The sequence below is a fragment of the Penicillium crustosum genome (genome assembly GCF_028827405.1).
Source record: "Penicillium crustosum strain IBT 35664 chromosome Unknown utg000002l_segment0_segment0, whole genome shotgun sequence".
Lineage (NCBI taxonomy): Eukaryota > Fungi > Ascomycota > Eurotiomycetes > Eurotiales > Aspergillaceae > Penicillium > Penicillium crustosum.
Genome location: NW_026623123.1, coordinates 1,140,627 through 1,165,931, shown reverse-complemented (window position 1 = coordinate 1,165,931; position 25,305 = coordinate 1,140,627). Strand labels below are relative to the sequence as shown.

The 25,305-nt window shown below is 49.5% G+C and overlaps 9 protein-coding genes across 9 annotated transcripts; 6 read left to right on the top strand and 3 right to left on the bottom strand.

Annotated features, from left to right (window-relative positions):
- Positions 1-372: 372 nt before the first annotated feature.
- hhtA (histone H3) lies at positions 373-1,394 on the top strand. Its single transcript, XM_056871704.1, has 3 exons — positions 373-508; positions 655-762; positions 837-1,394. Exons 1-3 carry the CDS (start codon positions 484-486, stop codon positions 1,112-1,114), a joined length of 411 nt encoding a protein of 136 aa, XP_056729424.1. The 5' UTR covers positions 373-483; the 3' UTR covers positions 1,115-1,394.
- A 3,147-nt stretch (positions 1,395-4,541) lies between these two features.
- Positions 4,542-6,447, top strand: N7487_003956 (MFS transporter; the record flags this gene model as incomplete). Its single annotated transcript, XM_056871703.1, has 2 exons — positions 4,542-4,910; positions 4,996-6,447. The coding sequence occupies 2 exons, from the start codon at positions 4,542-4,544 to the stop codon at positions 6,445-6,447; spliced, it is 1,821 nt and encodes a 606-aa protein (XP_056729423.1).
- Positions 6,448-6,968: 521 nt separating this feature from the next.
- Positions 6,969-8,182, top strand: N7487_003955 (Mpv17/PMP22 family protein; the record flags this gene model as incomplete). Its single annotated transcript, XM_056871702.1, has 2 exons — positions 6,969-7,567; positions 7,690-8,182. The coding sequence occupies 2 exons, from the start codon at positions 6,969-6,971 to the stop codon at positions 8,180-8,182; spliced, it is 1,092 nt and encodes a 363-aa protein (XP_056729422.1).
- Positions 8,183-8,462: 280 nt separating this feature from the next.
- On the top strand, positions 8,463-10,456 carry N7487_003954 (exonuclease V; the record flags this gene model as incomplete). Its single annotated transcript, XM_056871701.1, has 2 exons — positions 8,463-8,884; positions 8,956-10,456. 2 exons carry the CDS (start codon positions 8,463-8,465, stop codon positions 10,454-10,456), a joined length of 1,923 nt encoding a protein of 640 aa, XP_056729421.1.
- Positions 10,457-10,672: 216 nt separating this feature from the next.
- N7487_003953 (heme-dependent oxidative N-demethylase family protein) lies at positions 10,673-12,217 on the bottom strand (the record flags this gene model as incomplete). Its single annotated transcript, XM_056871700.1, has 4 exons — positions 10,673-11,468; positions 11,539-11,775; positions 11,840-11,942; positions 12,007-12,217. The coding sequence occupies 4 exons, from the start codon at positions 12,215-12,217 to the stop codon at positions 10,673-10,675; spliced, it is 1,347 nt and encodes a 448-aa protein (XP_056729420.1).
- Positions 12,218-12,744: 527 nt separating this feature from the next.
- N7487_003952 (dolichyl-P-Man:Man(6)GlcNAc(2)-PP-dolichol alpha-1,2-mannosyltransferase) lies at positions 12,745-14,713 on the bottom strand (the record flags this gene model as incomplete). The annotated part of the gene is made up of 4 exons (XM_056871699.1): positions 12,745-12,999; positions 13,061-13,855; positions 13,906-14,578; positions 14,628-14,713. 4 exons carry the CDS (start codon positions 14,711-14,713, stop codon positions 12,745-12,747), a joined length of 1,809 nt encoding a protein of 602 aa, XP_056729419.1.
- A 153-nt stretch (positions 14,714-14,866) lies between these two features.
- Positions 14,867-16,903, top strand: N7487_003951 (RNA-binding snoRNP assembly protein NAF1; the record flags this gene model as incomplete). The annotated part of the gene is made up of 1 exon (XM_056871698.1): positions 14,867-16,903. One exon carries the CDS (start codon positions 14,867-14,869, stop codon positions 16,901-16,903), a length of 2,037 nt encoding a protein of 678 aa, XP_056729418.1.
- Positions 16,904-17,182: 279 nt separating this feature from the next.
- Positions 17,183-18,922, bottom strand: N7487_003950 (U4/U6-U5 snRNP complex subunit PRP3; the record flags this gene model as incomplete). The annotated part of the gene is made up of 1 exon (XM_056871697.1): positions 17,183-18,922. One exon carries the CDS (start codon positions 18,920-18,922, stop codon positions 17,183-17,185), a length of 1,740 nt encoding a protein of 579 aa, XP_056729417.1.
- A 277-nt stretch (positions 18,923-19,199) lies between these two features.
- N7487_003949 (DNA-directed RNA polymerase I core subunit RPA190) lies at positions 19,200-24,397 on the top strand (the record flags this gene model as incomplete). Its single annotated transcript, XM_056871696.1, has 4 exons — positions 19,200-19,384; positions 19,446-19,943; positions 20,004-22,722; positions 22,784-24,397. 4 exons carry the CDS (start codon positions 19,200-19,202, stop codon positions 24,395-24,397), a joined length of 5,016 nt encoding a protein of 1,671 aa, XP_056729416.1.
- Between the last annotated feature and the right edge of the window lie 908 nt (positions 24,398-25,305).

Here is a 25,305-nt window from a genome sequence, read left to right as displayed (position 1 = left end):
GATCCTCCTATAATCCGCCACCAACAATGTAAATCTACAATAAAAAAGGAACAATTATACATTCCAAAGGGTGTCGAATACTTTAGAATGCATTAATTATTGATCTAAAGGAGGCTGGTTGCAAGATCAAGAATTCAAGGGTTTGGCATTCTATACTCACTGATCCTGCATTCTCATTGGTCCAGGGCTCGCTTAGTTGGCAGTACCAGCACTTTGATCTAGCTGAGCCAATCAGAACTCACCGCAAATCAGTCTCTGGGCTACACGCTACGCAGTCCCCAGTCCTACGCGCTGATTCTGCTGATTGATCCTCTGATCGGCTCACTTCCCCTGATTCGTGGCTCCCTCTCAGATCAATTCCCCCCTCCCGTCTCCTACAAATACTCTCCCCCCACCCACCTCTCTCTTCCCTTTTACATCCATCCAACGCCAACCAACTCTTTCATCAACAAAACCACTTTTCCATCAAGTCTATCATCAAAGATGGCTCGTACTAAGCAGACTGCCCGTAAGTATTTCTTATATCATATTTTATTCACCTTTTCCCCACCCACTGGCGATACCTGATTCGTCGGGTCTCGCGTTGAGGGGAGGATTTGGTGACGCGCTCACGCGTTCAACAAAAGAAAACATTTTGCTAACTGTCTCGAATAGGTAAGTCCACTGGTGGCAAGGCTCCCCGTAAGCAGCTCGCTTCCAAGGCCGCCCGCAAGGCCGCCCCTTCTACCGGAGGTGTCAAGAAGCCTCACCGCTACAAGCCCGGTAAGTTCTATCTCATGTCGAACAAGACATACACCCAGTCCACTTCTGAACATTTTCTAACGTTCCATCTCCAGGTACCGTCGCTCTCCGTGAGATCCGTCGCTACCAGAAGTCCACTGAGCTTCTGATCCGCAAGCTCCCCTTCCAGCGTCTGGTCCGCGAGATCGCCCAGGACTTCAAGTCCGATCTCCGCTTCCAGTCCTCTGCCATCGGTGCTCTCCAGGAGTCCGTTGAGGCTTACCTCGTCTCTCTCTTCGAGGACACCAACCTGTGCGCCATCCACGCCAAGCGTGTCACCATCCAGTCCAAGGACATCCAGTTGGCCCGCCGTCTCCGTGGCGAGCGCTCGTAATTTTTCTTTTCAACGAGCTGGTTTTCTGACAGGCGATCATGGGGTTTGTTTTTTATCTTTTATCATGACTACTGGCGATACATGATGGGTTTGCTTTCAAATATCAATGGGTTTCGGCACCGGGTTGCTTCGCAATTTTGCTTTTTTATCGATGCTACTGCTCGCCATCGATTGATGGATCAGTCATGGGCATGTACATTATGGGGGCTCCCTTAACATGATGCCTTAGCGAGCATCATCTCATGACAAGACGCTTTAATGCTGTCTTCTATGATTCACATCTTTTCTTCTTCATGTAACCTGTAGCCAGTAACCGGCATGCCTTTGCGACCGACGCGCCCTTCGTCGTGTTTCTATCATAATGTATTCCCTCCCCCTTGGCATTATGGTATCGGGTTGGGGGAAACCTCTCGGTCGCAATATTGCCCTTCCCCACCCCATCCAAACCGGTGATGTCTTAAGGGTTAGTACCTACGTCCAACAACACTATCATCCAAAATCAGATGGGAAACTCTGCAACAACATACTAGCTCATGCCTGGACATTATTCTTTTCAAGTCAACATGGAATCAAGGCATTCGATTCCACCCCGAATATTCTCGGAAGGTTTCTCATCGTATAACAAGGAGGCAACATCATAAGTACAGGACTTTTGACAGTTAGATGATAATCAACAGACAATGGTCTCCGAGATTGCAATAGTTTTTGACCCGTTCAGAGAAATAGTCAAAAGAACGTGGGCCACCACCCTTGTACTGGGACTTCATACTTGGGTGCCGTCCAAAGCGCTTGGACTTGACTATGACTTCACCGTGACTTAGCCCTGATCCAATAATTAACTACGGCTTGGAAGTATCCAATAATATCCTACGATACAACAATACAATAATATAACACCATAACAATCAAGAAAATTGAACATTGAACAATCAAGTAATTAAAACAGCACGCAACTTGAATTGGAGTTCCGACTACTTCACACCCGTTATACCTACGCCCTGAGCCCTGACGAGACCCAGCATCGAATCCGACCGCCACAGAAGCACCCACACTGAAAGGAAAATCGCGACTTGAACAGGGTTTAGTCATAATGACCTCAACATATCATACGGGCCCTAACAAGTAGGGTAGTATGTAGATAGTTCTGTACTTTCTGCACTGTAGAATATCAGAATGACTCATTACTTTCCAGATCATGGGGAACATTTCCGAATAAATCAAAATTATCTATAGAGGAAATATCAAATGACCAAGTCGAACCTAGGAGAAGAAGAGAGTAGATAAGACGAATACATTTGCAATTCTGGTATCAAACTCAGTACAATATACAACGAGAGGCAACTAGAGCCTGCCCATTCCTAAGACTGCAATGCTAATCTTACAGTCTGATACTGCTTACATGGATTGCTGGACAGGTGATCTATTTGTGCTACCCATGTTAAAAATATCGATGATCCTCTGCTCGCAGGGCTGAACCAGACGCTGGATGGCCTTCTAGATGCTTAGCCCACCTGTCATTCTGATTTTAAGTGGAGACAAAGTGACTTGAACGCGTGTTTTGTTTCTTTGATCTTGTTGTCAACAAAATTGAAAAACTTTCAAGACTCGGAGACTAAGTAGCCGACTCTGAGGGTATTTGACTGGTACAAATTGACACGTATAGCTATCTTGAGCACCGAGATCAAGGCTATACTGTCTGGTGGCAAATGTACCTATGTGTATCTACAGTGGGTCCCCATCCGACTGCTGGCCTGAGGCGAACAAAAAGAAGATGCCAAGATATGATGGAAAATTCTAGCGGTAGAATTGGTGGCTTGGCTTTCCCTGGTTCTCCTTGCTCTCATTTTTTCTGCAAGCCACCCGTGTATGGTTTTTCGCATGGCACCGCCGAACCTTGACCGGACAACGGAGCTCTAGCCGTTTATAGACTAATCCCCTTTTTTATTTTTATTTTCCAAAAAGCACATTCATGGATCCATGTAAATAGCCGACTCCTAGCTGGAAGTAGAACCAGCTCTGGAGATAAAATATTCATTGCTTTTTTGTGCCTGCCTCATATGATGGGTGGTATCAGCCCACGAGTGTCCTTTGATATGGGGTGCTTGTGGCCTGATCTATGTAAACACGATCACTACAACGGACATCCTTCAATGATACGGATCTAAATATATCCATTTCAAGGCAGCGTTGGTGGACTGACCTCGGATTCGATTGTATCCATGGATATCTGGAGCAAACCATGGCGCTGATGCCTAGCTTGGAATTAATTTCAAAGAGATTACCGAGGCAAATAATAAGCAGATTACGAGGTTAACATCGGAACTCATATACCGATTGCCGACTCGGGCACTCAATGGAGGGCTAAATTAGAGAGGACTGGCAATTTTATACATGCCCCTGACCATAATGATTGATAATCATAATGTTATTCTCGCTGTCATACGAAGTACCGAATACATGGAGTTTAGTCGGGAATAAGGATTACAAACACCATTTTATGTACGTGCACCGGAGATTACCCTTAGATGACCGATCCAGAGAACTTTAGATCTGTTGTCAGTGTCGGGTGGGTGAAGCTTCGGTTAAGGTACCGAGTCCGATTCGTGGAACGTCCGACTGTGGGCGGGTCCGAAGTTTGTGCCAGGCCTCTTGTGCACATTTACTTTATGAGAGATTTTATACATTATGTTGCCTAGGTATTCATGGAGGATTATGTATAGTTATCTAGTTAGTTAATATTATATTAGTAAGATAGTCAGCCTCCTTTACGAAGTAGAATACGCTAGAAATGAAGCGATAGGACCTTGAGAGTCTGGGAAATTTCAAATGTCAGAAAACCTTGGGTAGCCAAGTGAACCAATCAGATCGATGCCGCATACCCGAGTAGCTCAACATAAAACATTCATAAATCACGTGGCGCAAAAACGTGGCTGCAAACAGATAGGCCCTAACATTCATGGGCTTCGGTTACCTTCAAGGCTGCATCTGCATCTTTACCTCTGTACGACGTATAACCATTTAATTCACCTTGGAAGTACACCAAATATAGGTATGAAGTTAGTATGAAATTATAAAATAGATGCTCCAAAAACAACATAATCAAGGAAAGGGTCCAGAACCCAACATCCGTCAAAAAAATCTTGTCCGGGTTCGGGGCCCACCTATCCCACCCAAGCAACGGAATCCACTTATGCGTACTTTATCTGCATAGATCCCATTCATAACCCCGTAACCCCCTTTATATATAGAGGCAGCTCCATCCCGAGGTCTCCAAGTCTCATTCCACTAATATTCCTCGGCATCCCTTCTCCCCGCAAACCCTCCGAGATCCCCACCCATCCTTCGTCCTAATTGGCATATACGACTACCTCGGATACTATCAACCTATCAACTACATATCGCAATCTCAATTCACTACCTGCCCACCATGGCAGCTGACTCGGAACCTCAGGTCTCGGATAAGATCGAGTCCTCTGCCCCAACAAAAATTCCATACTGGCGTTTGGTCTTCGACCAGGGTGTCGTCACACAAGAGATCATTGATCACCCATACCCCGGTTCAGGAACAGATGAGGACCCATTTGAAGTAACATGGATTCCAAACGACCCTCGTAACCCCATGAACTTCAGCGAGACGAAGAAATGGACTTTTACCATGCTGGTGGCCGTCGCAACATTGGCCGTTTCCCTGGTATCATCTGCCTATACCGGTGGTATTAAAGAGATCATGATGCAGTTTCACATCGGGCAAGAACTTGCCACTCTTGGTGTTTCGCTTTTCGTTCTCGGATTCGCGGTAAGACCTCGACTCTCTAGACATTGGCTCTTGAGCTTGTGTAAAATGTTTTGCATGCATACTAACGTTATTTGCTTTGATATAGATTGGACCATTGCTTTGGGCTCCACTGAGTGAGCTGTTTGGCCGCCAAGTCCTCTTCATTACTACCTATGCCGCTCTTACAGCTTTCAATGCTGGCGTCGCAGGTTCTCAAAATTCCTGGTCCATCATCATTTGTCGGTTCTTCGCCGGTTCCTTTGGATCCTCGCCGTTGACTAACGCTGGTGGTGTCATTGCCGATATGTTCCCCGCTAAGCAGCGAGGTGTAGCTATGAGTTTGTTCGCCGCCGCACCTTTCCTTGGTCCTATCATCGGCCCCATTGCTGGTGGATTCATTGGTATGAGTGACGGCGGCTGGCGATGGGTTATGGGTTTCCTTGCCGCCTTTTCTGGTACAGTTTGGATTATCGGTTCTCTGACGATCCCCGAAACCTATGCCCCCGTGCTTCTCCGCCGCCGTGCGGAGAGACTCTCAAAGCTGTCGGGAAAGATTTACCGGAGTAAGCTTGAGATCGATCAAGGCAAGGTATCTCTTAAAGACTCCTTCAAAGTGTCACTGTCCCGTCCTTGGGTTCTTTTGTTCCAGGAGCCTATTGTGTTCTTGCTGTCACTCTACATGGCTATTGTTTACGGTACCTTGTATATGATGTTCGCCGCCTTCCCCATTGTCTACCAGCAGTCCCGCGGCTGGAATCAGGGTGTGGGTGGCCTCGCCTTCCTCGGTATCATGATCGGCATGTTGATTGCCGTCATCTACTCCCTCTGGGATAACAAGCGCTACATCGGGACGTCCGATAAACATAATGGATTCGCACCCCCGGAGGCACGTCTCCCCCCTTGCCTCATCGCATCCGTCGCAATCCCAATCGGCCTATTCTGGTTCGCATGGACCAACTACCCCTCAATCCACTTCATGGTCAGCATCGCAGCCGGCGTCCCCTTCGGCTTCGGAATGGTCCTCGTCTTCCTCAGCATCATGAACTACCTCATTGACTCCTACACCATCTTCGCCGCCTCTGTACTTGCTGCAAACTCCGTCATCCGTTCCCTATTCGGTGCCGCGTTCCCCCTCTTCACCACCTACATGTATAAGAACCTGGGTATTCACTGGGCATCCTCGATCCCAGCCTTCCTGGCACTCGCCTGCGTGCCCTTCCCATTCCTGTTCTACAAGTACGGACCCGCGATCCGCACCCGCTGCAAGTTCGCCGCTCAGTCTGAGGCATTCATGCGCAAGCTCCAGGAGCAGGTTTTTGCCCCGCCGGCGGCAGAGGAAAAAGTGGAGTACGATCGCACAGAGGCTCCTGCCCCCGAAGGCTCACTCTCTAGCGAGTCTCACGACGGTGTTGACGCACTCCCCACGGAGCGAATTCGCAGCCGTGCGCAATCTGTTGCTTCCAATCGCACTGGTGCCTCGCTGACTCGCTCGGTTACCTATGAGGGAAACCCGTATGATATCGACCGTGTCCACACCCGTGACTCCTTCAAGCAATAGACGGTTGCTGAGCAGCTCGTTTATATTCCTCTCATCCTACCATATTTTGTCCGGACTTGTCATACCTATACATGTCTGTGTCACTAATCATAGTTTCTATTGTCCCCTTTTTCATGTCACCAAAAAAAAGTACGCTGCATGATGTGTCTTTGTTTTTACTTTGATACCCGTTCATATCATACTGAGGGCAACCTCATTCAACTAATGTTTTTATGGGATGCATTACATAGAGCCGGAGTTTGGGTTTTCTCACAAATATAATTTTATTTTTGGCACTTCTTTTCCAATAAGTTTCTTCGATAAATAATAAAGTAAATCACTACATAATGAAAGCAATAATCGGAACCTGCATCCGGGACTGATCTGAAAAGTCGGAGTTTAACCCGCTTTTCGGGTCTTATCGCCACAATCCCCGAGGTTGGATTTTTGGATTTCCAAGCGTATTGTTTTCCAATTCTGGCAATCTTTCCACATCCACTTTCAAGTCATTCTTTTGTACATAATTAGATGTCATCTTGGACATGACCCTCCTCCGAAATGGCCTCTTATCCAGGGCCCCAACCTCCCCTTCAACCTCCACCTTCCGCCGACCGATAACCCCCAGATCCCAACCCCAGATATTGCGCCGACCACGCCCACAACGCCGATACAACTCAGACTCCTCCGCGGGGAAGACGCCCGCCGAAAGAAATACCACATCTGCAAACCAACCACACTCGCACCATTCAAACGCCTCAACTCCACCTAAGCTCCCAGACACAACTCCCGCCGCTACAGCCGCAGCCGCAGCCGGGGCAACGACTGCACCCGTTCGTCGCGGATTCCGCGAGGTGATAAAGGCCGGTCCGGTCGGGAAGTTTGGAAGATGGTATGCGCGCGTACAGGATCGCAAGCCGTATGCAACGCAGTTCTGGAGCTCGATTGTTATTTACCTATGTGGTGATCTGAGCGCGCAGATGCTGTTTCCTTCTGAGGTTCCTGCGCCTGCGAAATCGGACGCCAAAGATGGGGATGGGGCTGTGCAGGGGGATGGAGCGACTGTCAGCGCTGGGTATGATCCGCTTAGGACTCTGCGGCATTTGTGTGTTGGCGCTGGGTCGAGTATTCCTTCTTATAAATGGTATGTTCTGTGATAAGGGATTTGGTTATGCGATATGCGACCAATAATTTCTATCAGATTGATACCATGTGACAGATATCTGTATGTGTATGTACTTGTTAACTGACACCGCTCTCTATTAGGTTCATGTTCCTCGGAAACTATTTCAACTACCCGAGCAGGTTCCTCTCGATCCTGACGAAGGTTGTTGTGCAGCAGACATGCTTCACACCTGTCTTCAACACGTACTTCTTCAGCGTGCACTCTCTTCTCGCTGGTGCGACGCTTGAGGAGACCTGGGAGCGATTGAAGAAGGCTCTCCCTGTTAGTATCCAGAACAGTGTTAAGCTCTGGCCGGCTGTTACTGCGTTCAGCTTTATGTACGTGCCGCCGCAGTTCCGGAACGTCTTCTCCGGGTGCATTGCGGTTGGCTGGCAGACTTATCTGAGTTGGTTGAACCAAAAGGCTGCGAAGGAGGTTGCGGCTGCTGAGGCACTTGCTGCAGCAGAGGAGATGGGTGCTGGCGTGTTGCATGCCGTTTCTGGGGGGGGCTATGATCTCTGCTGGGACTGCATGAATGCACGAGAAGTAGATTTAGAATGTGTTGAGGCTGATTGGATGTATATATATTTATAGATCCCTGCCGAATACTGGTATTGGGATGTTTTTTTTGTTTTTTTTTTGGAGCGATGCATGGGATACCAAGAGCAATTACTTAGATCAATAGACTTCAGTCTCTTTCGTTAACTTGTTCTCTATGTAGTATATTTTATATATATCCTCTGTGTTTGTATAATTACCAAGTATGTGATGGCCAGCCAGTAAGAACAACGGGATTCTTAAAGCAACTCACATGGCAATGACGCACCCGAACATCAACTCGATCTACACAACATGATCCCCTCCAGTCGCAGGCATGTCCTGCCCAGAGAGAAATGAGGAATCTGACTACGGATCAGACTTCACTCCAGATGAAGAGGATCTACTAAACGATTTGTTGAACAAAGCCGTCGCGGAACACGCGACCGACCCCGACGCCACTTTCATCTCGACACCAATTTGGATCTCGACCCCAACGCCCATCGAACACATCACGTCGCCAAAATCCCCAGACCTCGTTGATCTCGAGACCTTGCAGCCTGAAGCTCTAGCAGCACTCGTTGCAGATATCGAGGATGGCATTGAGCCAGCTCGCGTTCGGTCGCCTAAGGTGCTGGGTCGGGAAGGGCCTCGCTCGCCATGGCGGCAGTCGCAGCCTCGACCAGGCCAGGCCGTTAGATGGGGTGCGGGTGCGAGTTCAGCGGGGAAGTCAAGTCCGCGCGCTGGCAACAGCAACAGGTACAGCCCGTTTGGTATGCTTTTTCATCTTTCCCTTTACCCTTTGCCGTTCATCGTCCACATTTTCCTAGTGGGTTGGTCCTATTACATCCAACCCGAATTAAGCTGACGACATCTTCTCCCAAGCGTTTAGTCGAGAACTCTAATTCAACCGAGGGCCGAGTAAAAGAACGCGAGCGCAATGCAGCGCGCGCTCTCGAATGGACACAACAGGATCCCGAAGCCGCAGCGCTCGATACTCGATCCCCCGTCGAACGGTTCCGGCAAGCACCCAACAAAGCATTCTCAGTGACGGATCTCGTTTCGCCAGCTTGGTGCGAGCTGCAGTACTGGTTCACGTTGACAAAACATGGGGGGCAGAAGAAGAGGACTGCTGCGATGAAGAAGGGAAGTTCCATGCACAAGAGTCTCGAGGATGAGATCTACACTACCGTCCCTGTGGAAATCACGACTAAAGAGGATGCGTGGGGTCTCAGGATATGGAATGTCATTCAGGGCCTGCGTATGCTGCGCGATTATGGCGTTACGCGTGAGATGGAGGTTTGGGGCGTTATCGATGGGGAATTTGTCAATGGCATCATTGATCAGTTGTCCTATGAGTGTCCCGACCCGGAGCTTGAGGCTACTGCTGCTGGGTACTATGCGGATATTGTAGCGTCGCGCGCTGCGCTTCCGGAGTATCAGATGTCCTTGTCAGACTTTTTGCTTTCTTCTTCGCAAGGCGGGATGAAGCTTTCGGACTTTGGTCAAACTGAGGCTGAGCAAACGGGGCACGTTGAGCAGGAACTGCCTGCGGCGGTCTATGACCTACGCCGGATATATTTAACAGACGTGAAGACTAAGGGTAACCGATCACTACCGAACGTCAAAAGCACGGGGTTCCGGCCTACTCTTCTCCAGCTGCAACTCTACTACCATATGCTCAACCGGATGATCACGAGCGACGATGTCACTATTGACCTCCTTGCCGCTCGGTATGACTTTGACGCAGAGAAGCCGTTCACGAACGCCTTCGTCTCGGAGGTTGGCGGCCTGAACGACCAGTACTTCGACGCTCTCTCTTCACAAGAATCTGAACATAATGAGGGCCCTTCTATTGATAGCCAGGACTCAACCAGAATCCTACTGACACACAACAACCTCTCCCGTCTTTGGGGTCTTATGATACAACAACTCCGCCTCACATTCCTCCCTGAAAACTCTCCTGACACACCATCCGTCGCACCATCTATCCCATCAGTTTCCCAGCCAGAGCTCTTGGAACCTTACTCAACCCTCCTTTCGCCGGTTCTCACAGCTCGGTACCTTTCATCTGCCGCCAACGAAGACATAAAAAGACAGCTCATCGGAACTCGATCTTTCCTCTTCGATCCGACATCCCTCACCTCCCACCTCAACGACCAGATGACCTGGTGGCGCGGCGAGCGAGATCCCCGCGGCGTGGAGATCATGGACGCGTGGAAATGCCGGATCTGCGAGTTCCGCGACGAATGCTCTTGGCGGGAGGAGCGTGAGATGGCTTATGCGAGACGAGGTGGAGGTCGGAGAGCTGGGCCCATTGCGGATATATGATTGGTCTTAAGTCTGAGTTATATTTAACGCGTTCAGCGAGAGTGCATAGATATGGAGTTGGTTACCATTGAGCATGTTCACTACATCCATCTTGCACCTGTCGAGGTCATTTTAATCCAGTGCTGATATACTGGCGACCAGACATTGCAATATTTGCATCTAATAGTTCCAACATCGGAAAGAAAAATCTCCAAATAATCGAATACATGAAAGAAATCATTCATAAAACGCCCTAACTACATTGCCCTCAAAGAGGATACCTCCTAACCTCATCCTCCTTCTCAACCTCCAACCCCCCTCAACCTGCGCTCGATGCTTCTCATCCAAAAATTCCAACAAAACATCCTGATACTTCTCTTTCCCCTTGTACCGACTAACATCATCCCCCCAACTCCTAACCGCATCCGCCAACCTCCCAGGAACATAAGGCTCCTCAACAATGGCAGTAACAGGCTCAAAATAAGTCCGAATTGTAAAAACCACCGCCCCAGATCTGGGCAATCTCCTCAACGACTGCCTCTCCGAGCGAAAGAAGTGATTCTCAATAGCCCGATTCTTCTCCGCCGTATTCCACGACACAGTCTCCGCATCCTCAGGCCCAATACTCTCCGACCACGCCAGGTTATCATCCACCTGGATGAAATAATTATTCCGAAGAACAGGCTCTTCGGGCCGTAATCGTCGGAAGAAATTCATCATCCCTTTCTCCAGCTTACTCTTGAACTGTGGTACATCGCCTGATGTGTGGATTTCAGACAATCGCATCCCGAATTTGTCGCTCAGTCGCCAGAACCCGGCTAATAGGATCGAGCCTGCGAGTAGGTAGTATTCGCCGTCTGGGCGCTCGATCATTAGCGCTAGGTCGTCTTGAACTAGTCGCGCAGCTGTTGCCATTGGGTCTTCGGGGAGTGGGCGCTGGGTTATGTTGAAGGTTTCGTTGGTTACTTTGTTGGTTATTCCCGTTGTGGTTTTGGTGAACATGCTTGGGTATCTTTCGGGGAGGTAGGCGCATCTGGTGGGAGGGGATGTTAGGAGGAGGGGTGCTCTTGGATATGTGGTGTGTATATTTTGAGTGCTCTTACAGTTCTTCGAGTAGTTCGATTGCAGCGTCCATTGCCTCTGGCGCTGTATGACAGCATTTGCTACCGCGCTCTTCGATGCGGCGTGCTTTATCGGCGTGGTATTTTAGATAGTGGTTGTCGAGCTCTGTGTTTGGAGTATAAGAGATCAATAGGCTGCTGGGATTTGACTTGAAGATCGACTCACCGATCCATTCGTCCCATTTCATGCTTCTTAGACCCAGCGTGATGTAGTATTTTCTGTTAGAGTTAGAAAGGGTTAGAAGACGGCCAGCAATATCTCCAATGGATTTGTTCAACTTACGGGCCGTATCTAAATGGCCGGTAGGGAATTGGCTTTGTCGAATGGACATCCCATCCTGAGTATGGGGCTGCTGTTGGCCGTTTGAAGTCTGATGGTGTCCATTCTATACAGCAAGGGTTAGCGAGTCTTTTTCGTTATTGCATGGACTAACATCCGAATATACTTACCACCCAGTGGCCTGGTGACCTTTCCTCTCACACCTGCAGCGGGTTTCTCTAGATCGCTACTTGAGGCTTTGGCTGTGCTCGAAGCCCACTTCCGCGAGACTAGGATAACAAGCCATACACAGACACTGAGAATGAGAGAGACATCCACGACTTTTTTCGTTGGGATCGATAAGATAGTTCCCCAAAGGGACTCAGGCACCGACATAACCATAGTGGGACACTTCTAGGTAGTGCGTAGTTTGAGGATCCATCGAGAATAGAAAGTCGTTTTAGTATATAGTGAACCTAAAGCGGATCGCCCTTATCAATTTTGGAGTGCGGAGTAAGATATTAACTGCCTAGATGGTGCTCTAATGCGAGATGCCGTGTTAATCCGATACGAGATAGGCCGCCGTTGGTCAACATGTGAACTGTGGTTGGGAATAGAGATTATCTTGTCTGGGGAAGAGGGGGGGACGGCGTCTTTTTCGAGCTGTCAAATCCGGGACTGCATGCGTTTCTCCATTGTTTGCCTGTTGTTGGCCTCCAGGGAAGTGGAGGGAGGGTTTATCTGCGGAGAAAGCCTAAAGGGTGATAGGGATATTTTGTCCCAATTGGGAAAGGTGACGCTACACTTGTACTTGATAACCTTCTGTGTTACTTATTTGCTTGCAATTAGATGCGAACATTTCCGTGTTGATATTTTACATAATTCTTCTAGAGGTTTTACCCAGCAGGATTTCTAGGTGTATCCTGGATCTATACATGGCCTGCGACTGTTCGTTGGAGAAGACAGTATTCGCCCCATTTGCGTCGGAAGCGGGCTGGAATGACAGGGAGATTAGGAATCCAGATCAATCGACCCAGTAGACCTGTTTGAGACGCATCGAGGAAGTTTGCGCAGGAAAGTGTCTCCCACTGCGACTTGTCCAGGAAATAATGGGGTTCTAGTTCGGTTGCGTCGTGACCAGGGAAGTAAGAGTCAACCAGGAAAGAACATTGAGAGATATCAACCTGTTGTAAAGTTAGTATAGAAACAGGAGTAATCATTCTAGCGCCCCGTTGAAACACTTACGTATTTGCTAGGGTCCTCGATGTTAAGGTCATTCATGCCGGATGGAATCTGTGAGGCCCCATCCAGACGCCCAAGATAAGTCGGCGAATCTGGGAACTCGCCTGGAAGTAGTCCTCGGAATTCGCTTCGGATGAACTTGGCGCGCATGTCGTTGGGAAGGAAATACGATGATGGGAAGCGATACCACTCCTTGCCAAAGCACACCGAGTCTCCTGCATGCGCGATATCCACACGCTGTAGGGGCTCAAACACCTTCAATGGAGCGTTGTACGCCGTAACCATCCCTAGAGTGCGCAGCATGCCGGCATTCAGGCCAACTAGAACAACTGACAGGGCTACAGCAATCTTTAGTTTGGTTGGCACGCGGCCGATCAGCTCCTTTTGGTTAGTAGAGCCAAGGTAGGTCAAAATAATATGGAAGCTCAAAGCCGCGCTAAGTGCCAGAAAGGGGTATGCTGGGTACATAAACCGCTCTTCCTTGTGTGGCTGGACCGAGAAAATCCCGAACCACATGTAGAAAGGAGCGACCAGGGTCATGGACCGCAATGAGGTTTGCAAGGAGGTGGTGTGCGACCGAAAGACAACCTGGAAAAGTAGGAGGGGCGCGGATAGCATGGCAAAGACAAACCAGACATTGAAGTTGAGCAAGAGGTTTCGAATATAGAAAGTCCACGGCTCAGTACCAAAAATATCCGGTCCCTTACCTTCTCCCCCCAAGACGTTGTATGCAACAATGTTCCAAGGGACAAGAACGAGCTTTCGGAAGAAAACATAGTCAACCGCAACTTCAAGAGCCTGCGAGGCATCTTAGTAAAGATGTTGAAACCAAGTCAAATGTCACTTACCAGAATCGACAAACAACGAATGATGCCATCAAAGACATTGTACAAAAGTGAGCCAACAGATCCGGAAATAAAGCCAACGATAGCCTCCTCAGCTAAAAGAGGGACAATGAGGGCACCGGCAAATGGCCACCCAACAATCGTTCCCAGCCCAAACCACATGATGCCCTGCGCTGTCTTCCGGCCATTTTTCCAATCCAGGAACGAAGCCAGACCAAGCATAGACATATACATGGTGAATGTAGAGGGTAAAAAGGCAGTCGAAGCATGAAACATGCCAGGGCTAAATGTGACAATAATCACAAACAAGAGACCGATGCGGGGGCTGAGTGTACGACATATCGCAGAGTATAGTCGAGTCTGGCAGGCGGCGCACATAAATGCAAGAGATAGGCGAATTGTGTAAAATTCGGCTGTTTTGCTGTGCACCACCAAAGACCCGACCTTGCCTACAGCAGCATGGAGCGACACGTAGAGCCAGCTGCGGATAGAATAAATCGGTGAATATTCCCAGGTTTGAAGACCATATCCATGCTGCAGATAATGTGTAGGTTCCCAGAAATTGAATACCTCATCACAATCTTGAATTGGAGAGAATATTGCGGCCAGAGTATTGGTAACTAGGCATAGGTAGAGGGTGATGTTGAGGGGAATGTAAAAGGGAGCTGGTGGGGGTCTAGATAGGTTAGCGTCATGCTTAATCCTGCACATATTCATAGACACACTGCTTCTTTGTACGAGGCTTATGGGCGTCCCCTGAGGAATTGTCGTTCCCTGCCATCTTGCAAGTTGGAGTTATGTTGAGAAGCATCAAATGGATCCATGAACATAGCTGCGATAACCGATAAGACCTTATTGACCGCCTATGTGGAGTCTGGCAAAATAAAAAAAGTTTCCCATCGACTTTTGATCTTCTGAGTTAAATTGCTTTTTATTCAATTAATATTTGAGTTGAAGATTCACTATGGACGGGCATCACAACCCTTCAAATGGAACAGGTGCCGGCGAAGGCCCTGCCCCGAAAAAACCCTGTCTTATCGAGACACCTATCGCAGGGACCCCAGACAACGGCAGCGATTTCTACAACACTCCCTTGGCTGCAGGTACACCAGACATAGGTATAGCCAGCCTAAATTCTGGAAACAGCGCAGCTGAACCCTCTACTTCCTCGAAGCCAAGCCATGTGATCCCCGGATTGAACCTTATCCACCACCCCTCCGAACAAGAAACTGGTTCGCCTTCGATCGAAGAAACAATCAAGAAAGAGGAAGATCAACTAGTGAACCAGCAAGAAGCTGAGACAGAGCTCAAGCAAGATGAAATCCCACACAACTCCCAGCCCGAGTCCACCGACGCAGTTGTGAAGGACGAGACAGAGGCGAACCAAATAAAAAATGAACCCACTGCTCCCCTCAGCGAAGCTATGGATATCCAGCAAGATAACCGCCAAGATAATATGATCGAAGCCACTGGTCAGGCTGGTGATGCCGAAGATGAGCACCCTGAGTGGGAGGTTGATTCTTCCCCATACGAGTCATCTTCAGAGAGCTCTGATTCCTCGGACTCCGATGATAGTGACGATGAAGACTATCCCATCCTCAGCGCCGAGGAGCAAGCACAGATTCTCATGCGGGCGGAAGGTGGCTCCGATGACGAGGGAGACGGCAAGGGGAAAACCGGCGGACAACTGCGGACCACCAACGAGATTGAATACGAGGTCCTGCCTATCCCTGAAGTTACGATCACCCCCGAGATGAAGATTGTGTTCCTCGGAAAAATTCATGCCGCTATCGATAACAATGTTCTTATCGAGGCTAACACCTCTGGAGAATATCAGGTACTTGAGTCGGGTTCCTTGCTTTGCTCTGATGATCGCCAGGTCATTGGCGTAGTAGCAGAGACCCTGGGCAGAGTTGAAAATCCTCTATATACAGTCACATACGCCACAGCCTCCGAAGTTCAGGAAAAGGGCTTAGTCAAGGGCAAGGATATCTTCTATGTTGAAGCACACTCCACCTTTGTGTTCACCCAGCCGCTCAAGGGCATGAAGGGAAGTGACGCTTCCAACTTCCATGACGAGGAAGTTGCTGCCGAAGAGATGGAATTCTCCGACGATGAAGCAGAGGCTGAATACAAGCGGAAGCTGAAGCAGAAGCGACAAGAGCGAAAGGAAGCCAGAGAAGGCCCTAAGGGCAAGAAGCCAGCCCCAGGACCTTCAAAATTGAACCAGACCGAGCTCAACTACGACGATGCTGGAGGCGAGGAGGGCTACACCCCTCTTGCACGCCCTACCAATCTCCACGAGATGATGAATACCCGTGAGCCACCAGTCGAAGGCAACGAGCGTGGCGGGTTCCGTGGCGGAAGAGGTCGTGGCCGGGGTGACCGTGGACGCGGAGGACGAGGCAGAGGTGGACGTGGAGGAAGGGAGTGGGACCAGGACCGTCGCCCCCAGCAAGCCAGCGGCCCATCCCACGAGTCCCAGCCTCAGCCTCAAGCCCAGCCCGCTGCTCCCTACGGCCAGCCAATGTACCAGCAACCACAGCAGCCATATGGGATGCCCCAACCCTTCGCTGCGTATGCGCAATACGCACAGCAGCAAGCCCAGAACCCGCAGCATGCGCAACAGCAACAGCCCCAGTTTGGCCAAGGTGGAGCGCAGCCACAGATGCCTTTCCAGTTCTCTCCATACCCAGCCTTCCAACAACCGCAACCCAATAACTTCCAGAACCTCCAACAAGGTGCTCCTCAATTCAACCCTCAATCTCTGGCTATGTTGCAACAACAGCAACAATTCATGCAGCTTCTGCAACACCAGCAGCATTACCAACAGTCTCAGCAGCATTACCAACAACCCCAACCCCAACAGCCTCAGCCTCAGCACCAGCAGCAACAGCCTCCTCAGGCCCAAAACCCGGCTATGAACTTCGACCAAGTTAAAGCCCAGCTGGATCTACTGCGAAACCTGAGCGGCGGGAACCAGGGCCCTCCTCCTTCCTGATAAATTTGTTTTCCATACATGTTCTTCTGTGATATCCTAGCATCAGAATATTTGCTTTGCATACGGAGCGGGGTTTATGTGGGTAGGGAATTTTGTTTGATTAAAAGTTTTCCATAGCTCTAATTGAGTGTCTATTTTGAACAATTTACAATGTCTTACGGGGTGGTAAACAGCAATGGTCTGAATCATCATGCGTATGAATGATAATGGCTATGAAGCAAGTTCGCTATCTGTAAAAGTACAATAGACCTAGACCTTGATTATCAGCCGTAGGAAAAATTAATATTCAGCTGGTTTGGCACTCTTCGCCAGTGTCCAGAAGTTCTCCATCTTGGCTCGGGACAGGGCTGATTTGGCAGCAGAGTCTGTTTCACAGATACGAGCACCAAACCATTTCCTGAAGGCCCGGCCTTTAGTTTGACCTTCCCAGAGAAGAGTACATGTGTTCGCGGTAAAATCCCGGGGCTCTCCCTTATCATCCTCAGTGGATAACCAGGAAACCTTGGCTTCAGGGCTGTCTGCAGGTACTCGATCGGATCCAGGGTTTTCGGTCCAATCGATGCGGTTCAACATCAACTTTCGGTAATTGTTGATGGAGTGTTTGCCGCCCTCGACAATCACCAGGTTGAATCGGGGATGCATGACACACATGCCCGTCAGATTATTTTGCTCTGCGTTTTTGCCGATCTTGAAGCGGTTTCGACCGCTCGCCAGACTGTCAATTCGATACACAGATTGGAAGATACCCAAAGAGGCGTCCTTCTCCTTCTGAGCTTCCAATTTCTCGCGCCGTTGCTCCTTGGTAAGTTTGCGCTCTTCGTTCGCAATCTCGTGCGCCTCTTTCCGATCTGCGATCTCCCTGGTCACACGAGCTTCCACAGCCGTGGGATCTTTCACAGCTTGTTCTCCTAGAACCCGCATGAGATTGGACTTCTTGACCTTTGGAGGCGGTGCTTCCTCGAGTCCCAGTCTGATCTTGGCTTGCTGTTCCTTAAGATCTTCCATGCGTCGCTGTCGGCGAATCTTGGCTTGTTCCTTCGGGGTAAGGAACATGGGTTTTTGTGCAGGCATGTGCTTTTCTTGCGGAGGTTCAAGCTCGATAGGATGCTGGATATAGCTGGTGATGATATCAAATTTGATGTTTTCCTGGTTATCAATTGCGTCATAGTCACTGCCGTCAACTAATTGTGCATCCCACCACTCTACAGCGGGCGGCTCAGGAACAAGGAATGCCTTCTCCACGTCCATATCCTCGTCAAGACCGGCTTGTCGCGATTTCTCCGCGATTCTTTTCTTCATAGCTTCTAGCTGTGCCTGTCTGCGTAGAGCCGCTGCCTGTTGGATATATTTGCCCTTTTGATTGAAGTGTAGCTCTCGGGTTTGTCGGGGCTTCGCAATAGTTGCTTTGGGGTTGATAGCCGGGTCGAAGTAGGGGTTATTCTTGATTTCTTCGACTGATGGACCAGACAGATCAAGCTGGGGCCCACCAGCACGTTTTGGCTTAGTCGGTCGCCCATTTGCCCCACGATATTCCGGTGCAGCATCAGAGAGAAGCGCGGGATGAAGGCCAACGTCCAGACCACCGCGAGCCTTGGAAATGCCCTCGTCATCATGCGCTGGTGGTTGGTAGGATGGTGTGGGTGGATTGGGTCGTGGTTGAGAGGGTGTGCTGGCTCGTTTAGTAGCAGCAGCAACCCGAGCTTTCATTTGTTCGAGTTTCGACATCGCGGGAGCCGGTGCTGGGGGAGGAGGACTTGCAGAAGCCGGTGGGGGTGGTGCTGGAGGTGCTGGCGGTGTTGGTGTCGCTGTTAGGCCACCATGCGCCTGTAGACGAGCGCGCACAGCTTCTGCCTTTGCTCTTGCTTCCGCCATTATCTTCGCAATATCTGGCTTGCCCGGGGCAGCACCTCCTTGACCTGGTACTGGGGACCCATGATTGGAGCGGGTCCTTTTCTGGGAGTTGTCGTGTTGATCCTCAGGGTGAGGACGCTTCAGCGCGTTGCCTGATGCGTCGGCCATGATATAGATGGCTTCTGCCTCACTCGGTATTCCGGCGATAGGAAAATACAAAAAGGTTGAAGGAGTGCAGGATATACAAGCACCAGGCGTTGTGCATGACCAGAGCAATCCACGCAGAAACCCAAAAAGGGTAAGGCGGTGGAGCCAGGCAGAAAAGAAGTTGCTCCTCCGGAAAAAAAAAGTTCGCTCCAGAACTAAAAGCACTTGGAGATTTGAATCCGAGCACTTTGATTTCGTGCGCCAGCGTTTTCTGTTGCTCAAGGAGCTGCAGGCTACAATGGCAACTTTTGCGCGCCCGGTCGCCTCGACCATTAATGGGGTCGACTTCAATGTCTACTCCGAGGAAGAGATTAAAGCTCTCTCGGTGAAAAGAATTCACAATACTCCGACCTTGGATTCATTTAACAATCCTGTTCCTGGTGGTCTTCAAGACCCTGCTATGGGCGCTTGGGGAGATCATGTGTAAGTCTTGACTTGATTAGCATACTGTCCAATCTCTAACGTGAGAGATTTTCTTATACAGATGCACAACTTGTCGCCAGAACTCTTTCACCTGTACCGGACATCCTGGACACATTGAGCTACCAGTACCCTTCTATAATGTCACCTTCTTCGATCACATTTTCCGCCTTCTCCGAGCACAATGTGTGTACTGTCTTCGCCTGCAGATGGGTCGCAACCAGGTCAACATGTACACCTGCAAATTGCGCCTTTTGCAATATGGCTTGGTTGATGAAGTCGCTATTGTCGATGCGATGGGAGCCGTAAAAGGTGCCAAATCAAAGGCCACTAAGGGCAAGGAAGACGATTCGGACGACTCAGATGATCCCGACGATGATGACTATATGCAAAAGAGAACTGATTATGTCACTCGGCGCATCCGCGAAGCCAAGAAGGAGGGCAAATTGGAGGGATTGATGCCTGGCGGACAAAACCCTATTGCCGCAGAAGCCAGACGAGAGTTGCTCAAGGCCTTCTTCAAGGATATCAACGGATTCAAGAAATGTGTCAGCTGCAGCGGGTACGTTATATAATATTCCCTGACCTTGAATTTTGGATTTCCCAGCTAACATTATGGCAGAGTGTCCCCTGCTTATAAAAAGGACCGCTACAACAAAATCTTCCGAAAGCAATTACCCGAGAAGCAGAGGCTTGCAATGCTGCAAGGAGGATTCCAGGCACCGAATACCATGGTCCTTCTCGAGCAAGAAAGGAACTCCAAGTCTAAGAACGGTATTTCTGAAGTCCACGGAGCCGAGGAAGAAATCCGCCGTGGTGTGGCTGTCTTGCAGGAGGGACAGGGATCGACCGGCCAGGAATTCATGTCTTCTTCCGAAGTCTATGGAGCACTTCACCTTCTCTTCCAAAAGGAAAGTGAGATCCTGCAGCTTGTCTACAACTCCCGCCCTGTGCCCAAGGGAGTGACAGTTGTGTCGGCAGACATGTTCTTCATCAAGAGTCTTATGGTGCCACCAAACAAGTACCGCCCCGCAGTCCAGCAGGGTGCTGGAACAGTCATGGAGGCACAGCAGAACACTTCGTTCAATGCGATTTTGAAGGGCTGTGACACCATCAACCAAATCAGCAAGGAGATTCAAAACGAGGAAGAGAAGACCATGTCTCGCGCACGGAACTACAGTGATCTTCTTCAAGCTATCGTCCAGCTCCAAGATGTGGTCAACGGTTTGATCGACCGTGATCGTACCTCGGTCACCGGCTCAGCTGCCTTGGCACAGCCTAACGGTATCAAACAGATTCTCGAGAAGAAGGAAGGTCTGTTCCGAAAGAACATGATGGGCAAGCGTGTCAACTTTGCTGCTCGTAGTGTTATTTCACCCGATCCCAACATCGAACCCAATGAGATTGGTGTGCCCCTTGTCTTCGCCAAGAAGTTAACTTTCCCCGAACCTGTGACAAACCACAACTTCTGGGAGTTGAAGGAGGCTGTTATCAACGGCCCTGACAAATACCCCGGCGCTTCTTCTATCGAGAACGAAAACGGACAAGTCATCAACCTCAAGTTCAAGAACTTGGAAGAGCGCACAGCACTTGCCAACCAACTGCTCGCACCATCAAATTGGCGCCAAAAGGGTTCGCGTAACAAGAAGGTTTACCGTCATCTCACCACTGGTGATTACGTCTTGATGAACCGTCAGCCAACCCTGCATAAACCCTCCATCATGGGTCACAAGGCTCGTGTTCTTCCCAACGAACGGGTTATTCGCATGCACTACGCCAATTGTAACACTTACAACGCTGATTTCGATGGTGACGAGATGAACATGCATTTCCCTCAAAACGAGCTTGCTCAAGCAGAAGCCAGAATGCTGGCAGATGCCGACCACCAGTATCTCGTTGCTACATCAGGAAAACCGCTGAGAGGTCTGATTCAAGATCACATTTCCATGGGAACGTGGGTCACATGCCGTGACAGTTTCTATGACGAGGAGGATTACCACCAGCTGTTGTACAGTTGCTTGAGACCAGAACATTCGCATATTGTCACTGACCGGATCCAACTGGTCGAGCCTGCCATGCGCAAGCCTAAGTGTCTCTGGACCGGAAAGCAAATCATTACGACAATCCTCAAGAATATCCAGCCCCCTGACCGAGGAGGTTTGACCTTGAAGAGCAAGTCTTCAACTCCCGGTGAACGCTGGGGTGAAAACAACGAAGAAGGAGAAGTTATCTTCCAGGATGGAGAGTACCTGTGTGGTATCCTTGATAAGAAACAGCTCGGTCCCACCGCTGGTGGTCTCATCGATGCCATCCATGAAGTTTATGGATACAGCACTGCTGGCAAGCTTATCGGTATTCTTGGAAGACTCCTCACTCGCGTCCTGAACCTGCGCGGTTTCAGTTGTGGTATTGATGATCTTCGATTGACCAAGGAGGGCGACCGTATCCGCAAGGAGAAGTTGGCCACCGCTCCTCAGATGGGTCGCGAAGTTGCTCTGAAGTATGTTACCTTGGACCAGGCTCCTGGTGACCAGACTGCCGAGTTGAACCGACGACTGGAGGAGGTTCTTCGTGATGACGACAAGCAAAGTGGCCTGGATAGTGTTTCCAACGCCCGGTCTGCCAAGCTCTCATCTGAAATCACCAGCGCCTGTCTCCCGTACGGCCTCGCTAAGCCTTTCCCCTGGAACCAAATGCAGTCTATGACGATATCTGGAGCCAAGGGATCCGGTGTTAACGCCAACCTGATTTCTTGTAATCTCGGTCAACAGGTTCTTGAAGGTCGTCGTGTACCACTCATGATCAGTGGAAAGACTCTTCCGTCATTCAAGGCATTCGAAACTCACCCTATGGCTGGTGGTTACGTCTCTGGTCGTTTCTTGACCGGAATCAAGCCCCAGGAATACTACTTCCACGCCATGGCTGGTCGTGAGGGTCTGATTGATACCGCTGTCAAGACCTCTAGATCCGGTTACCTGCAACGTTGTTTGATCAAGGGTATGGAAGGCCTCAAGGCTGAGTACGACTCTTCTGTTCGTGAAGCGTCAGATGGCTCTATTGTTCAGTTCTTGTACGGAGAGGACGGTCTCGACATCACCAAACAGGTGCACTTGAACGACTTTGATTTCCTTGCTCAGAACCACATCTCCATTTCCAAGCAGGTCCAGGCGGATGACTACCACAAACTGGCGAAGGACAATGTTACGACTTGGCACAAGGATGCCATGAAGGCAGTCCGCAAGACCGGAAAGATTGATGCCGTGGACCCCGTGTTGTCTCACTTCCCCCCTGGAGGAAACCTTGGAAGTACATCTGAAGCTTTCGCTCAGGAGCTCAAGAAGGTATGGCCTCGCTATCTCTTCCCTATGCTTTTTTTGCAATTCTAACAGTCGTTGAAAATAGTACTCGGATGTCAACAAGAACAAGCTCATTAAGGACAAGAAGAAGAACATCGAGGGCAAGGTTACCAAGAAGACCTTCGAGGCCTTGATGAACATGAAGTACATGAAGTCCGTTATTGACCCCGGTGAGGCAGTCGGAATTATGGCCGGTCAATCCGTCGGAGAACCGTCCACACAGATGACCCTCAACACCTTCCATTTGGCTGGTCACTCGGCAAAGAACGTCACACTGGGTATTCCCCGTCTACGTGAAATTGTCATGACTGCAAGTGCCAAGATTATGACGCCTACGATGACTCTTCTTCTCAACGAGGAGATTTCCAAGGACGACTCGGAGAAATTCGCCAAGGCTATCAGCAAACTGAGCATTGCTGAGCTTGTTGACAAGGTGCAAGTCAAGGAACGCATTGGCTCTGGCATTGGCCACGCCAAGGCTAAGATCTACGACATCGAGATCGACTTCTTCCCGTCTGAAGAATACACTAAGGAATACGCCATTGAGACCAAGGATGTTCTGGTTGCTCTGCAATCCAAGCTCATCCCTCGTTTGGTGAGACTCACCAAGGCCGAGCTCAAGAAGCGCAATGAAGAGAAGAAGGGCGTCAAGGGCACAACTTCCCAGCCTGAAATCGGTGTTTCGGTCGGTAAGATCGCCGAGGCACCAAGAGGTGCCGACTCCGAGGCCCAGCCAGCCGACGACGACAATGAAGATGATGAGGACGATGCCAAGCGAGCCGCGGGAGCTCAGAACAGAGGCAACCAGATCTCCTACGAAGAACCCGACGCCGGCGAGCAGGATATCATCAGACGCCAAGACACCCCTGACGAAGACGAGGATGAAGATGAAAGCAGCAAGCCTGCCAAGGCCACTCGTGACGTGCAAATGAAGGACGGCTCCGAGTCCGACTCTGATGATGAGTCTGACGACGAGACCACCCAAGACAGCAAGGCGCGCGAGGAGGATGTCATGGGCAAGTTCGAGGAGATCACCAAGTTCAAGTTCGACCCTAAGAACGGCAACACGTGCACCATCCAACTTCAATACGACGTCGAGACCCCCAAGCTTCTCCTCCTTCCTCTGGTTGAGAAGGTTCTCCACCTCGCCGTCATCCAGTGCATCCCCGGCATGGGCAACTGTGTCTTCGTTGAGGCCGATGAGGCGAAGGGCGACCCCGCCAACATTCTCACCGAGGGTGTGAACTTGCTCGCCATGCGCGACTACCAGGACATCATCAAGCCCCACTCGATCTACACCAACTCCATTCACGACATGCTCAACCTGTACGGTGTGGAAGCTGCTCGCGCCACCATCGTCCGCGAAATGGATGCCGTTTTCAAAGGTCACAGTATCTCCGTTGATAACCGTCACTTGAACTTGATCGGTGATGTGATGACACAGTCCGGTGGCTTCAAGGCCTTTAGTCGTAACGGCTTGGTTAAGGAAGCCTCGTCTGCTTTCGCACGGGCCAGTTTCGAGACTACTGTCGGCGCCCTGAAGGACGTTGTGCTCGAGAGGGGTGGTGATAACCTCAAGAGTCCTAGTAGCAGAATTGTCGTTGGTCGTGTCGGCACCGTCGGTACTGGTTCCTTTGATATTCTTGCTCCTGTAGCATAGTCTCTTGACTGGACGGAGTTTTGAAATGTGTATTTCTTGTCTTTCCCTCATGTGTATATTGTGTTCATGCAAAGCTATTATTATTTTTTTTTTTGTGTTTTCGCTTCATCTTTGATGTGTCGATGATCTGGAGTTTGTCTTTGTGCAGCGGAACCAAAAAAGTCCTGTTCATATTAGCATCTTGACTAGTTCGATAAATAGATCTTTTCCTAAGTAATGATGTTATAATATGGCCTATCCTATGCACTTTTATTGTCATAATCTATGAATCCATGGATATTCCGAAGCACAGGGTTAGTCACCCCGCCCTAAGCGGCCAAGTGAGCGACTCACTATAAGTGAATCAAGCTACGAAGTACACTCCTACAATTGACCCCCCTATGGGTACGGATGGATTTATCACATTAGTTCATGTGGTATGATTGCATATCATTGATCCAGATTATACGGAATATATGGTATAGATTTCGGTCGCTTTACCTCAAATAGAGTTTAAATGAACTTCTACCTGTAGTCCACAGTAGTTCAGACACGTGTTTAGGCTCCATACGAACCCCTTGGATTGACTAAGACATAGGAAAGTTTCAATTAATATCAAGTATAGCGCCACAACGTTGAAGAGTGGAGGTTTACAAAGTACATGCATCTTCACTTCCGGCCCACAGGGTCCACACCGCTCTCAATTTGCTGCAATGGTTTGCCAGACTTTCACTCTATATAAATATAGGGAAACAGTCTATAAAAGAGATTAGCGTTCTAATAGGTATAAGGAGGCTATACAGAGAAATAAAAAATAGAAAAAGGAGAAGCCATGAGATATTGCACCTGTGGTAATGTGCTGCAGAAATCCCGAAGGAATCGGAAGGATCATACCTGGTTTATCTCAACACCGTCAGATGTCTCAAGTC